This window comes from Neophocaena asiaeorientalis, unplaced genomic scaffold (genome assembly GCF_003031525.2).
Source record: "Neophocaena asiaeorientalis asiaeorientalis breed wild unplaced genomic scaffold, Neophocaena_asiaeorientalis_V1.1 scaffold147, whole genome shotgun sequence".
In the NCBI taxonomy this organism is placed as follows: Eukaryota; Metazoa; Chordata; class Mammalia; order Artiodactyla; family Phocoenidae; genus Neophocaena; species Neophocaena asiaeorientalis.
Genome location: NW_020173758.1, coordinates 105,779 through 119,789, shown reverse-complemented (window position 1 = coordinate 119,789; position 14,011 = coordinate 105,779). Strand labels below are relative to the sequence as shown.

The following is a 14,011-nucleotide window of genomic DNA, read 5'->3' as shown; positions in this document are numbered from 1 at the left end:
AGCGCTTATCTACAGGAAACTAGTTAAACTATGGTTTATGCATAAATGGAACACTAGGCAAAAGTTTAACAAAACAAGACTGTTCTATGCTGTTTTATATGTACTTACACGGAATAATTTCCAAACAATGAACAGGAAAATATGTGTAGTATGAGACACATTTATTGTAAAAGGTGTGTGTGTCTCATGGGTTATTAGAGCAATGTGGAGCAGGGTCGGGGTGGAGATCAGCTTTTCTCTCTACACTCCTTTCAACTGCTTTGAGTTTTTACCATGTACCTCTATCATCCATTCCAAAATTTAAGCAAAGAGGTAGTTTTAAAAAGAGCCTTTTCCAAAACGATAACACCTTTCTTTCTTCCAGATCACAAGGTTAGAAAAAACGTGGACTGCCCTGCGGCACCAGTACACACAAACCGCCATCCTCTATGAGAAACAGCTGAAGCCTTTTAGCAAAATCCTGCACGAAGGCAGAGGTGAGCACAGGATCAGGACAAGGGGGTCTGGTGGCAGCTCTGGCAGTGTCATATCTGTTCTGGTTTGATCGAAGCATTTAGCAGGGCATATTATGAGGCTCTCAGTTATCTGCAGGACTGTTGATGGGTCACCAAGGCTTTTGTCAGATGACAGCGTCACTTGTAGGTCTGCAGTTGCTAAAACAAGACATAGGCTACTAGTTACCTTATTTTGTGCTTAACTTTATAAATTGAGGTGTAATTTACATAACATTATATTAGCTTCAGGTGTACAACGTAATGATTTCATATTTGTATATGTTGCAAAATGATCACAATAAGACCAGTTAATATCTGTTACCGTACATGGTTACAAAACGTTTTTTTTCTTCTGATGAGAACTTTCAAGATCCACTCTGCTAGCTACTTTCAAATATGCAATACAGTTATATTAACTATAGTCACCATGCTGTACATTACATCCCCCAGGACTTATTCACTTTATAACTGGAAATTTGTACCTTTTGATCCCCTTCACCCATTTCACTTCTCCCCCTACCCCTACTCAGGCAACCACCAATCTGTTCTCTATATCCATGAGCTCAAAGGGTGTTTTTGTTTTTGTTTTGTTTAGGTATCACATGTAAGTGAGCTCATATGGTGTTTATCTTTTTCTGTCTTATTTCACTTAACATAATGCCCTCAAGTTGCATTCATGTTGTTACAAATGGCAGGATTCATTATTTTTTAATGGCTGAATAATATTCCATTGTGTATATATGTATGTGTGTGTGTGTATACACACATGCATCTTCTTTTTTTACTGAAGTTATAATTGATTTACAATGTTGTGTTAGATTCTGATGTACAGCAAAATAATTCAGTTATACATATATATGTATCATTTTTCATATTCTTTTTCATTATAGGTTATAACAAGATATTGAATGTAGTTCCCTATGCTATAAAATAGGACGTTATTTACCTATTTTATATATAGTATTTTTTTTTATAAATTTGTTTTTTGGCTGTGTTGGGTATTCATTGTTGCACTCAGGCTTTCCCTAGTTGTGGCGAGCAGGGCTACTCTTGCTTGTGGTACATGGGCTTCTCATTGCGGTGGCTTCTCTTGTTGTGGAGCACAGGCTTCAGTAGTTGTGGCATGTGGGCTCAGTAGTTGTGGCTCATGGGCTCTAGAGCGCTGGCTCAGTAGTTGCGCACGGGCTTAGTTGCTCTGTGGCACATAGGATCTTCCCGGACCAGGGTTCAAACCCATGTCCCCTGCACTGGAAGGCAAATTCTTAACCACTGCACCACCAGGGAAGTCCCTATATTTAGTACTTTGTATCTGCTAATTCCAAACTCATTTATCCCTCCCCTTCTTTCCCCTTTGGTAAACATAGATTTGTTTTCTATTACTATGAGTCTGTTTCCATTCTGTAAATAAGTTCATTTGTATCATTTTTTTTAGATTCCACACATAAGTAATATCATATATTTGTCTTTGACACACTTCACTTATGAAGTATGGTAATCTCTATGTCCATCCATATTGCTGCAGATGGCATTATTTCATTCGTTTTTATGGCTGAGTAATATTCCATTTTGTGTGTGTGTGTGTGTGTGTGTGTGTGTGTGTGTGTGTGTGTATACCACATCTTCTTTATCTACTTATCTGTCGATGGACATTTAGGTTGCTTCCACATCTTGGCTGTTGTAAATAGTGCTGCTGTGACCACTGGGGTACATGTATCTTTTTGAATTAGAGTTTTCTCTGGATATATGCCCAGGAGTGGGATTGCTGGATCATATGGCAACTCTATTTTTAGTTTTTTAAGGAACCTCCATACTGTTCTCCATAGTGGTTGCACTAATTTTCATTTCCTCCAACCGTGTAGAAGGGCTCCCTTTTCTCAACACCCTCTCCAGCACTTATTGTTTGTGACTTTTTGATGACGGTCATTCTGACCAGTGTGAGGTGATACCTCATTGTAGTTTTGATTTACATTTCTCTGATAATTAGCAACGTTGAGCATCTTTTCATGTGCCTATTGGCCATCTGTATGTCTTCTTTGGAGAAATGTCTATTTAGGTCTTCTGCCCATTTTTTGATTGGGTTGTTTTTTTTGTTATTGAGTTGTATGAGCTGTTTGTATATTTTAGAAATTAAGCCCTTGTTGGTTGCAGTGTTTGCAAATATTTTCTCCCAGTCTGTTGGTTGCCTTTTCATTTTGTTTATGGATTCCTTTGCTGTGCAAAAGTTTGTAAGTTTGATTAGGTCCCATTTGTTTATTTTTGCTTTTATTTCTATTGCCTTGGGAGACTAAGAAAACATTGCTATGATTTATACCAGAGAATGTTTTGCCTATTTTCTCTTCTCAGAGTTTTATGGTGTCATGTCTTATATTTAGGTCTTTAAGTCATTTTGAGTTATTGTGTATGCTGTGAGGGAATGTTCTAAGTTCATTGATTTGCATGTAGCTGTCCAGCTTTCCCACCACTTACTGAAGAGACTGTCTTAGCTCCATTGTATATTCTTGCCTCCATTGTCAAAGATTAATTGACCATAGGTGTATGCATTTATTTCTGGGCTCTGTATTCTGTTCCATTGATCCATATGTCTGTTTCCATACCAATACCATGCTGTTCTGATTAATGTAGCTTTGTAGTATTGTCTGAAGTCTGGGAGGATTATGCCTCCAGCTTTGTTCTTTTTCTTCAGGATTGCTGTGGCAATTCTGGGTCTTTTGTGACTCCATATAAATTTTACAATTATTTATTCTAGTTCTGTGAAAAATGTCATGGGTAATTTGATAGGGATCACATTAAATCTGTAGATTGCTTTGGGTAGTATGGCCATTTTAACAATATTAATTCTTCCAGTCCAAGAGCATGAGTCCACATCTTCTTTATCCATTCATCCATTGATGGACAGTTAGGTTGGTTCCATGTCTTGGCTTTTACAAATAATGCTTCAGTGAATGGGGCAGGGAGGTGGTGCGTGTATCTTTTCAAATTAGTGTTTTTGTTTTATTCAGGTAAATACCCAGAGGTGAAATTGCTGAATCATATGACAGCTCTATTTTTTTTTTTTTTTTTTTTGGTACCGGGGCCTCCCCCCTTACGCGGGCCTCCCACTGCCGTGGCCTCTCCCGCCGCGGAGCACAGGCTCCGGACACGCAGGCCCAGCGGCCATGGCCCACGGGCACAGCCGCTCCGCGACACGCGGGATCCTCCCGGACCGGGGCACGAACCCGCGTCCCCTGCATCGGCAGGCGGACCCCCAACCACTGCGCCACCAGGGAAGCCCGACAGCTCTATTTTTAACTTTTTGAGGAACCTCCATTTTCCATAGTGGCTGCACCAATTTACGTCCCCACCAACAGTGCCCAAGGGTTCCCTTTTCTCTGCATCCTTGCTAAAACTTGCTATTTCTCGTCTTTTTTATAACAGTCATTCTAACAGATGTGAGATGATATCTCATTGTGATTTGCACTTCCCTGATGTAGCTGTCCAGTATTCCCAACACCACTTATTGGAGAGACTGTCCTTTCCTTGGTGTATATTCTTGGCTACTTTGTCACAAATTGACTGACCATATGTGTGTGGTTTTGTTTCAGGGCTCCCTATTCTGTTCCATTGATAATATGTGTCCGTTTTTATGCCAATACCATGCTGTTTTACTATAGCTTTGTAATGTAGTGTGAAATCAGGGAATGTCATGCTTCTAGCTTTGTTCTTTCTCAAGATTGTTTTGGCTCCTTGGCATCTTTTGTGGTTCCACATAAATTTTCGGATTGTGTTTGTTCTATTTCTGTGAAAAATGCCATTGGAATTTTATAAGGATTGCACTGAATCTACAGTTTACTTTGGGTAGTATGGACATTTTAACAGTATGAATTCTTCCATTCCGGGAGCACAATATCTTTCCATTTATTTGTGTCTTCTTCAATTTCTTTCATCAATGTCTTACAGTTTTCAGTGTACAGGTCTTTCATCTCTTTGGTTAAATTTATTCCTAGGTATTTTGATCTTTTTGATGTAATTGTAAATGGAATTATTTTCTTAATATCTTTCTGTTAGTTTGTTATTAGCATATGGAAATGCAACAGGTTTTTGTATATTTTGTATCCTGCAACTTTACTGAATTCCTTTATTCTAACAGTTTTTTGGTGGAGTCTTTAGGGTTTTCTATATATAACAGGTCATCTGCAAATAGTAATAGTTTTACATCTTCCTTTCCAGTTTGGATGGTTTTATTTCTTTTTCTTCCCTAATTACTCTGGCTAGGACTTCCAATACTATGTTGAATAGAAGTCGTGAATAGTCATCCTTTTTTTCCTGATCTTAGAGGGAAAGTTTTTAGCTCTTCATCGAGTATGATGTTAGCTGTGGGCTTGTTATATATGGCCTTTATTATGTTGTTGTACATTCCCTTTATTCCCACTTTGTTGAGTTTTTATCATAAATGGATGTTGAATTTTGTTAAAAATAATTTGATCTTAGTAGATGCAGAAAAATCATTTATCTTTTATTAATGTGGTATATCATAATTATTTGTGAATGATGAGCCATGCTTGCATCCCTGGAATAAATCCCACTTGATCAATGTATATGATCCTTTCAATGTACTGAATTCAGTTTGCAAATATTTTGTTCAGGATTTGTGGATCTGCGTTCGTCACAGATATTGGCCTGTAATTTTCTTATCTTGTGGCATTACAAAGGTTACAGTCCAATAGGACCCCTGGCAATAATAAGCCCCATTGGCCATCAGAGCTAGGCAATTTAGAGGTGTCCTCTGGAGGCAGCTGGAGATATTGGAATGCCGGACAAGGGTATGAGCTACTTTCTGGGATATATCAGTGAGGTGCAGCAAGGCAGAGGGAGAGCACAAAGATTGCGTCATCCATTAGCCTCCATTGCTGAGAGAGCCTCATAGGTCCCAGTTGTTTGCCAAACCAGAAGCCTGCCTCTCGGGCTAAAGCTTTAAGATTAGCAAATGAGCCTCATTTGCATAATTCTCAATTGGCTGCCTCTGCACTGAGCCTTGGGGCAGGTGAGTCCAAGCTTGCAAGCCCCTTTAAGACCTGTTTCTCAGATGATTATAGCCTTGTGGGTCTTGCAGACATGAGTACTGTTGGTTTTCAAAGTTAGATGTTTTGGGGGCTTATTTTTCAGGTGCTGGTCTTAAAAGCTGGGGTACCCCATGTGGGGTTCAAGCCCTTTGCTCCTCATGGAGAAGCTCCAGGTTTTGAGTTCCCTCCCGATTGTGGGTCACTGTGCCAGGGGTGGGGTTTATAGAGAGATAGTCTCCCAGCCTCTCTTACCTGCTTTGATGTCGACCTTCTCTCACTTATGCAATGCATTCGGACAGTTATTCAGAGTTTTTAGTTTTTTCCAGAGGCAGTTGTTCCATATTTAGCCACAGATTCAGTGTGTCCACAGAAGGAGGTGAGCCCAGGACACTCCTACGTTGCCATCTTCAACTGGAACTCTTTGCACTTTACTTGGAAAGAAAGCATGACGTGGAAAACTTTACCCCTTGTTTTTCAGAGTCTACGTGTGTTCCCCCAAACAATATATCAGTCCCACTGCTGATGCCTCTTGTGACCTTAATGGAGCGCGAGGCTGTCACTTTTGAAGGAACTGACATGTGGGAAAAAAACGACGAAAGCTGTGAGATTATGCTGAACCATTTGGCAACAGCCCGACTCATGGCAGAAGCCGCCGACAGCTACCGGATGAATGCTGAGAGGATCCTGGCAGGTAAGAGCTGGTTTCAGTAAGCTGTCTACTCTGCACAGTAACTGGAATGAAGGAATGAAAAAGCATGGGTGCTCTCAATAAGAAAGAGACCAAGTAGGAAAGATTAAGGCATGGGAATTCCATTTCCTGTATGGTTGATCACTACTTACTCTTAGTTCCTGTCTTAGGGATCCTACTTCTCCCTTCCTTTTACGTATTCTCTCTCTTGTGCCAGTGGTATAAACAGAGAGAAAGGATCAAGAAAGAATTTGTCAGCTTGTTTACCATTAGTACCTCTGATAATCACTATTAGAAAAGGTGATGGGCCAACATGAGGAGTTGGGAGTTGTATCTGACTAATCTGTATTCTTCCCAGAACACTGGCAAGTGAGCTCCCCTGCTCTTGGCATCAGAGGGTCCAACATAAGCAAAGGCACTGAGAGAGCCTGGAGAAAAGTACGAACCACAAGTACTTGGCTTTGTATTAGTGTAAAGTGTGTCTTAAGGAGTGGCCAGCTAGGTTAAAGAAGAAGGGGGATACAGGTGGGAAGGCCTTCCATGTAGGACTGTGGCTGAGGAAGAGCCAGTGAAGGGTTTTAAACATGGGAGGATGTTATCACATGGTCAGATTTGTTTTCAGTCTGCCATCTTTGTGGAGGAAGGCAGAAGACTGAAGCTTGCAGGCAAAAAGACCATTTAGGAGGCAAGTACAAGAATAAGGGCTTTACCAACACAGTTATCAGGGGTGACTATTTTCTCTTCCTCACTGTAAAATTTTTTTTTTTTTTTTTTTGTGGTACGCGGTCCTCTCACTGTTGTGGCCTCTCCCGTTGCGGAGCACAGGCTCCAGACGCGCAGGCTCAGTGGCCATGGCTCACGGGCCTAGCCGCTCTGTGGCACGTGGGATCTTCCTGGGCCGGGGCACGAACCCATGTCCCCTGCATCGGCAGGCGGACTCTCAACCACTGTGCCACCAGGGAAGCCCCTCACTGTATAATTTTTAACAGTCTTCAAGGGCCCACAGTTTGATCCACAAGGTTAAGAACTATATGGGGCAGGAGAGGCCTGAAATAAAGTTATTTCAACCTGAAACAAAGTTGTTAATTCAGAACAGAATTCGGGACTGAACAATTTGCACTGTGTCTGCTGTAGGTATAAGCACTACATACCTGTTTCTTTTCTTTTCCTCAGAAAGTTCTTCAGGGTTGGCAGTGTAGGACTCAAACCATAAAAGCCTGTAATTCAACTCACCAGATACTGGAATGCCTGCTTATACAAAACCAATAAGTATATTACATTAGATGTTGCCTAAGCCAATATATTAGGGTGGATTTTGAGAAAAGTATGCTCTAAGCTGTTCTACAGCAAATCACCTTAAAGGCATCTGATGGTATTTCTCAGTTGATCCTGCTACTGGTTTTCATAGCAAGTTCTCATTGCTAGAAGTGACTGTGAGCCCAGTAAGGGCAGAGATTTGCTCACCAACATATCCCAGCACTCAGCCCAGGGTAGGGGCTCAAAGCATATTAATTAACTGAATGAGTGGAAGTTGTCATCTGGCCTCTGGCTGGTTATCTGCCAAAGATATTTTGGCATCACATGGATGAATGGAATAGAAGCCTTCTATAATCCTCTCCGTCACGAAGATACCATGATCTAGATGATAATATATTTAATGACAGAGCCAACTACTCCAGCAGTAATCAAGGATGAGAAACATATGCCTGCATGATGCTTTGGCTAGAGGTTTCCCCTGCTCTAATAGAGTTGACTGAGCATCCTTGGCCGTAAGTAGAGCAGATCTTCTCTTACAGAAAAGAGAGTTGAGAAACAGGCCCACACATGTGACTGTAGATTGTTTTCTGACAACAGTGTCAAGGTAATTTACTGCATAAAGTTCTCTTTCAACAAATGGTGCTGGAACTACTGATTATCATATACAAAAAAAAGAATCTCAATCTTGACGTCACAGCTTACACTCAAAATTTAACAGCTAAAGTGTAAAGCTTCTATAAGAAAACATAGAAGTTCCTTGTGTCCTTGGGTTAGGCAAAATTTCTTAAGATACAAAAAGCATGAACCATAAAAGAAAACTGATAAATCAAAATTTTACATTTTGCTCTTTAAAAGTCACCATTAAGGAAGTGAAAAGGCACACCACAGACTAGAAGAAAACATTTGGCAAACATACATCAGATAAAGGACTTATATCTAGAATCTAAAGAAATCTTATAACTCAAGGAGAAGAGAAACAAGATTTGAATCAACAAAAGATTTGAATAGACACTACACCAGAGTGGATACACAATGACAATAAACTACATGGAAAAATGTTCAAAGCATTAGTTATTATGGAAATGTAAATGTAAACCACAGTGAGATACCACCACGTGCTATCTAGAATGACAATACCAAGAATTGACAGCTGGACTCTTCACATGTTACTGATGAGAATATAAAATGGTAAAGTCATTCTGGAAAAGAGTTTGATGGTTTCTTTAAAAGTAAACATATATTTACCATGTGACCCAGTAATTCCACTTCCAGAGAAATGAAAACAAATGTCCACTCAAAGACTTAATCACAAATGTTCACATTATTCGTAATAGCCAGAAACTGGAAACAATCCAAATGTCTTATCAGTTGGTAAACAAAATGTGGTATGTATGTCCACATAACTGAATACTACTCAGCAATAAAAAGGAATGAATTATTGATAACTACAACAATATGGAATAATCTTAAAAACATCATGCTGAGTGAAAGAAGCCAAAGTGAAAGAAGCTTGACATAAAAAAAATCCATGTTATATAATCCCATTTATATCAAATTTCTACAAAAGGCAAAGCAATAGTGATGGAAAGATTAGTGGTTGGCTGTGGTGTGGGGTAGGTACAGGGATTGACTGCAAAGAGGTACTAGGGGATTTTCTACGGTGATTGATGGAATTGTTCTAAAGTGGTGGTGATGGTTGTGCAACTGTACAAACCACAGCTAAAATGGGTGAATCATGACAAGTAAATTATACAACAATAAAGCTGTTAAAAAAAAAAAAGGTACTTTGAACACTCCTCACAGCACTACGGCCCATGGTGGCTTGTGCACACGAATTTTATTCTATCACGTCTTAGTGAGTTTACTTGTTATTCTTTCTCTGAAGGTGTTCAGGTCCTTGGGAGGGTGGGGGGGCTCTGCCCACCTTTATATAGAGTAGATCCTGTATTCTTTTTCCTTGGGGGCATTTTTTGAAAGTTCTGAGAGATGTTCATTTTGATCCTACTTTAAAACAAGCAAGTTTTCAGTCTATTTTCCACACTGTTTCAAGCAGAACTGAAGTAAGTTTTTTTGGTTTTGTTTTTACTAGGTTTTCAACCAGATGAAGAAATGAGTGAAATCTTCAAGACTGAATTCCAAATGAGATTGCTATGGGGCAGCAAAGGTGCACAAGTCAATCAGACAGAGAGATATGAGAAATTCAACCAGATTTTAACTGCCCTCTCACGTAAATTGGAACCTCCTCCTATAAAGCAGGCAGAGCTTTGATAACTGACTCTCCAGAGGACCTTAGGATATAATTTCAAGCTTATCCAGTTTCTTCTTTGAGAAAGCTTATCCTTTGATAAAGTAAAGTAATAATGTGCGAATCTGACGACATACAAGCTTTTAGTATCCGCAGGATATTAAACATGTAAATGGCACAGAGCACACTTATTTATGAATTGTTTAAAATTACTACTGACTTTAAAATGAATGATAATTTATTAAGGTAACTATTGCTAATGCTGATCAACAAATTTAAGTGAAGACCCAGCTACATTGGCTGGTTGCTTTCTATTACCGAGGTATTTGACCATTTTAGTTTTAATAATTCCATGTCAGATAAGTGTAAATAGAAGAGTTTAAAAGCATGAAACATTTCAGAAGGTATCAGTTGTATGATATTCTTTAACTAAATATGAAAAATGTAAATAGTCATATGAAAATATATCTTTTTGTGAAACAGCTGTATCCAGTCTCTTTAATAGTAAACAATTCATAGTAGTATAATAATTCTACCTCCTACCTTCCTGGGGCACCCTCTTCCTGTGCCACTACATCCTGATTGATGATAGTAAACCAAAATCAATGAGAGTGGTATGGAAATTTTAAGGTTTCTGGCTTAGGGGACAGAGGTGAATACAAGGTAGAGCTGGCTCCAGAAGACCTAGGTTCCAACAACATCTGTGGTGCTTGCTAGCAGTTGGACTTTGGTCAAGTTAACCTCCTCAAGTCAAGTCCCGTGTGCAGCACAGCGCCTGGTACAAAGTGAGCACCAGATGTTAGTATATTTCATGACATTATTTCACATATTTCAAAATAATTACCTTTTCCTCTAGCTGATAAGTATGAGTTTTCCAGATTTGTTTTCTAGGTTTTTGACTTCCCAAAGGGGATACGTTCTAGTTTATCAGTATCCGCCCCAAGTTCTTTCTATTGTAGAAAATTTGGAATACAAGACTTTAAAATATTAAACTTCTATCATCACTCTGCCACCAACTGTCACTTACCAATTTGCTTTTTCTATTCTAAATAATTTGGGGACCATAGAGAATAGTATTATATCCCACTTTTCTCAAATACGTTGCAAAAATTTCACCATGACTGACAGCCTTTGAAAAAATATGACAGGTTCCAGAAGTTACACTATAATTTAACCATCACCCTATTATTGGTCATCTTGAATATGCCTGCCAGAACTAAGTACAAGCCTCTCATTGTGGTCTATTTAATAAAATGGAAATATTAGTTTCAAATTCTGGACTATTTCCATTAATGGGGCCTAGAATCATGAAGCCCTTCTCCCAGTTTTTAAAAGCCATCATTTTTTATTTCCTGAAAAATCCAAAGCACACTTCTACTTCTGGCAATATGGTGGTTCAGATACTCTTAGAAAACCCTCTCACTGTAACAATTTTCAAAAACATACCTTTTAATGCACTATTAAGCTTGATAGAATGAACTGGAAATCCCCAAGGAACAATCCTCTCCTCCCCACCTCACCCATCAAAAGGCACAGCAAATTTAAATCAACTCTGTAAGAGGAACTTAAAAACCTGGGTGGCCCTAGAGGCAAATACTGACATCAACTCAGCGATCAGGAGACAGTGTCTTAGCGGAGCTGCACATGAAATGCCTCCATTAAGTAGGGATCCTTAATAAGCTGGAAAAGAAATCCATCTGCCAGCAAAGAGAGGTTACCCAGGGAATAGCTACAAGAAGAAAAATAATGATAATGGTCTTTGGTGAGGATTTGGAACTACAAGCCTGTTCTCAAATAGGTCTGGAGTAAAATTCACAAAATTTACAAAACTCAAAACCAAGAAATTGATTTACAGTGGTAACAAACATATACATATACACATACACACATATATACATATATATATACACACACATATGTGTATATACATATATATATATATATAAAAGACATAAGCAGGGCCTTCCTGGTGTTCAGTGGTTAAGAATCCGCCTGCCAATGCAGGGGACACGGGTTCAAGCCCTGGTCCGGGAAGATCCCACATGCCGCGGAGCAACTAAGCCCATGCGCCACAACTACTGAGCCTGTGCTCTAGAGCCCGTGAGCCACAACTACTTAAGTCTGTGCGCCTAGAGCCCGTGCTGTGCAACAGAAGCCACTGCAATGAGAAGCCTGCGCACGGCAACGGAGAGGAGCCCCCCACTCGCCACAAGCAGAGAAAACCTGTGCACAGCAACAAAGACCCAACAGAGCCAAAAATAAATAAATTTATTTTTTAAATACCGAAAAAAAAAAAAAAAAAATTAAAAAAAAAACACACAAGCAGAAGCAGTGCCATGAAAAATAAAATGCTGGGGAAAAAAAGATTTAGAACCCCAACACCTTCAGATGCTGGAATTACCATATTTTGAATGCAAAGCACTCATGTATGGATGTGTATAAAGAAAACATGAACTCAAACAGGAAATGAGTATTAAAAATGATCAGAGTTTAAGAGAAACTAAACATACCCTTTAGAAATGTATAATAATGAAATCAAAAACCCAATGGATGCTAATAATAAACAGAAGATTAGATCCAACTGAAGCTTTAAATGAACACAAAGACATATCTGAAGACCATGCCCAGAATACAGCAGAAATAAGAACAGGAAAAACAGAAGAGAAAGATTAAAAGAGTTAAATGATTTGAAATAGAAGGACCCAATGCATCTCAGCAGAGCTCAAGAAGGAAAGGGAGGTGGGGAGGAAGGAATTCATCCAGAAGAAAGGTCTGAGATTTAAGAAGGATTGGTGAGCAGAGAAACTGCTAAACTTAGAGGTGTATCCAAACACTAAAAATAGTATCTACTATGTGATGTTAAAAAGTCAATTAAAACAGTAGCACACACCAGGAGTGGGGTGATCAGTTACTAGAGTTCTGATAAAGTGTTACTCTTTTAGTCAGTAGAAGGATTAAGATACTGATTAGCTTTAAGTTTTAAGTAAGTATGCAAAATATCAAGGTTAAATACTACAAGAACAGAAATTACAAAGTTTCAAACTAGTAGAGGAAAAAAAGGAGAATACAAACAAAAAATATGAGACGTTGAAAAGTGAAATGAATAGCAGCACAAAGATGGCAGAAATAAGTCCGAACTCATCCACAGTCATTATAAATGTAAACAGACTGAACCCTCCAGTTAAAAGTCAGAGATGACCAACTAAATTTAAAACAAAACCACCTGGACTTCCCTGGTGGTGCAGTGGTTCAGAATCCACCTGCCAATGCAGGGGACATGGGTTCGAGGCCTGGTCTGGGAAGATCCCACATGCCACAGAGCAATACAGCCTGTGTGCCACAACTACTGAGCCTGCGCTCCACAGCCCACGAGCTACAACTACTGAGCCCACGAGCCACAACTACTGAAGCCCGTGTGCCTAGAGCCTGCGCTCCGCAACAAAGAGAAGCCACTGCAATGAGAAGTACGCGCACCACAACGAAGAGTAGCCCCCGCTCGCCGCAACTAGAGAAAGCCCCCGTGCAGCGACAACCCAACACAGCCAAAAATAAAATAATTTTTAAAAAATCTTATACTGGGCTTCCCTGGTGGCGCAGTGGTTGAGAGTCCGCCTGCCGATGCAGTGGACACGAGTTCGTGCCCCAGTCCGGGAAGATCCCACATGCCGCAGAGCGGCTGGGCCCGTGAGCCATGGCTGCTGGGCCTGCGCGTCCGGAGCCTGTGCTCCTCAACGGGAGAGGCCACAACAGTGAGAGGCCCGCCTACCAAAAAAAAAAAAAAAAAAAAATCTTATACTATTTACAAGAGACATAAAGCATAAAAATACATAGAAATTGAAAATTCTTTTAAAAAGGTCAGGATAATTATGAGAGAGGGAACGGGGTATAATTTGTGAGAGGGATGTGGTGGGTTTCTGAGGTGCTGGTAATGCTTTATTGCCTGACTCAAAAGTTACTGACTTTCTAATAACTTAAGCTGTACATTTATGTTTTATACATTTTCTGAATATTTTATAATAACACATTAAAACATTTAAAAAAATATGTGATACCTAGGCATATTTGTAACAAAATACGAACTTGGTGAAAAAATTTTTTAACTTTATTCTAAAAAATCTGAAAACCACTGAAAAGTAGTAAACGAAGGAACCATGCTCATAAACTAGAATATATTATATATTAAATATATTAGTTCTTAAAATGATCTATAAGCTCAATGCACTCAATGCATTTGAGTGCTCAATGCAATCCCACTCAAAATTCAATACAACTTTTCAAGCTAACTTGA

General features: G+C 39.4%; 1 protein-coding gene across 3 annotated transcripts in view; it reads left to right on the top strand.

The window, feature by feature from the left end:
• The window catches only part of BCAR3 (BCAR3 adaptor protein, NSP family member), a 139,353-nt gene extending 129,150 nt beyond the window's left edge, over nt 1-10,203 (top strand). For all 3 annotated transcript variants that reach the window (XM_024751278.1, XM_024751279.1, XM_024751281.1), the window contains 3 exons: nt 365-476; nt 6,012-6,224; nt 9,568-10,203. In XM_024751278.1, coding sequence (XP_024607046.1) covers nt 365-476; nt 6,012-6,224; nt 9,568-9,746 — 504 coding nt within the window. In that variant the 3' untranslated portion in view covers nt 9,747-10,203. The remainder of the gene's footprint in view (nt 1-364; nt 477-6,011; nt 6,225-9,567) is intronic.
• The last annotated feature ends 3,808 nt before the right edge of the window (nt 10,204-14,011 follow it).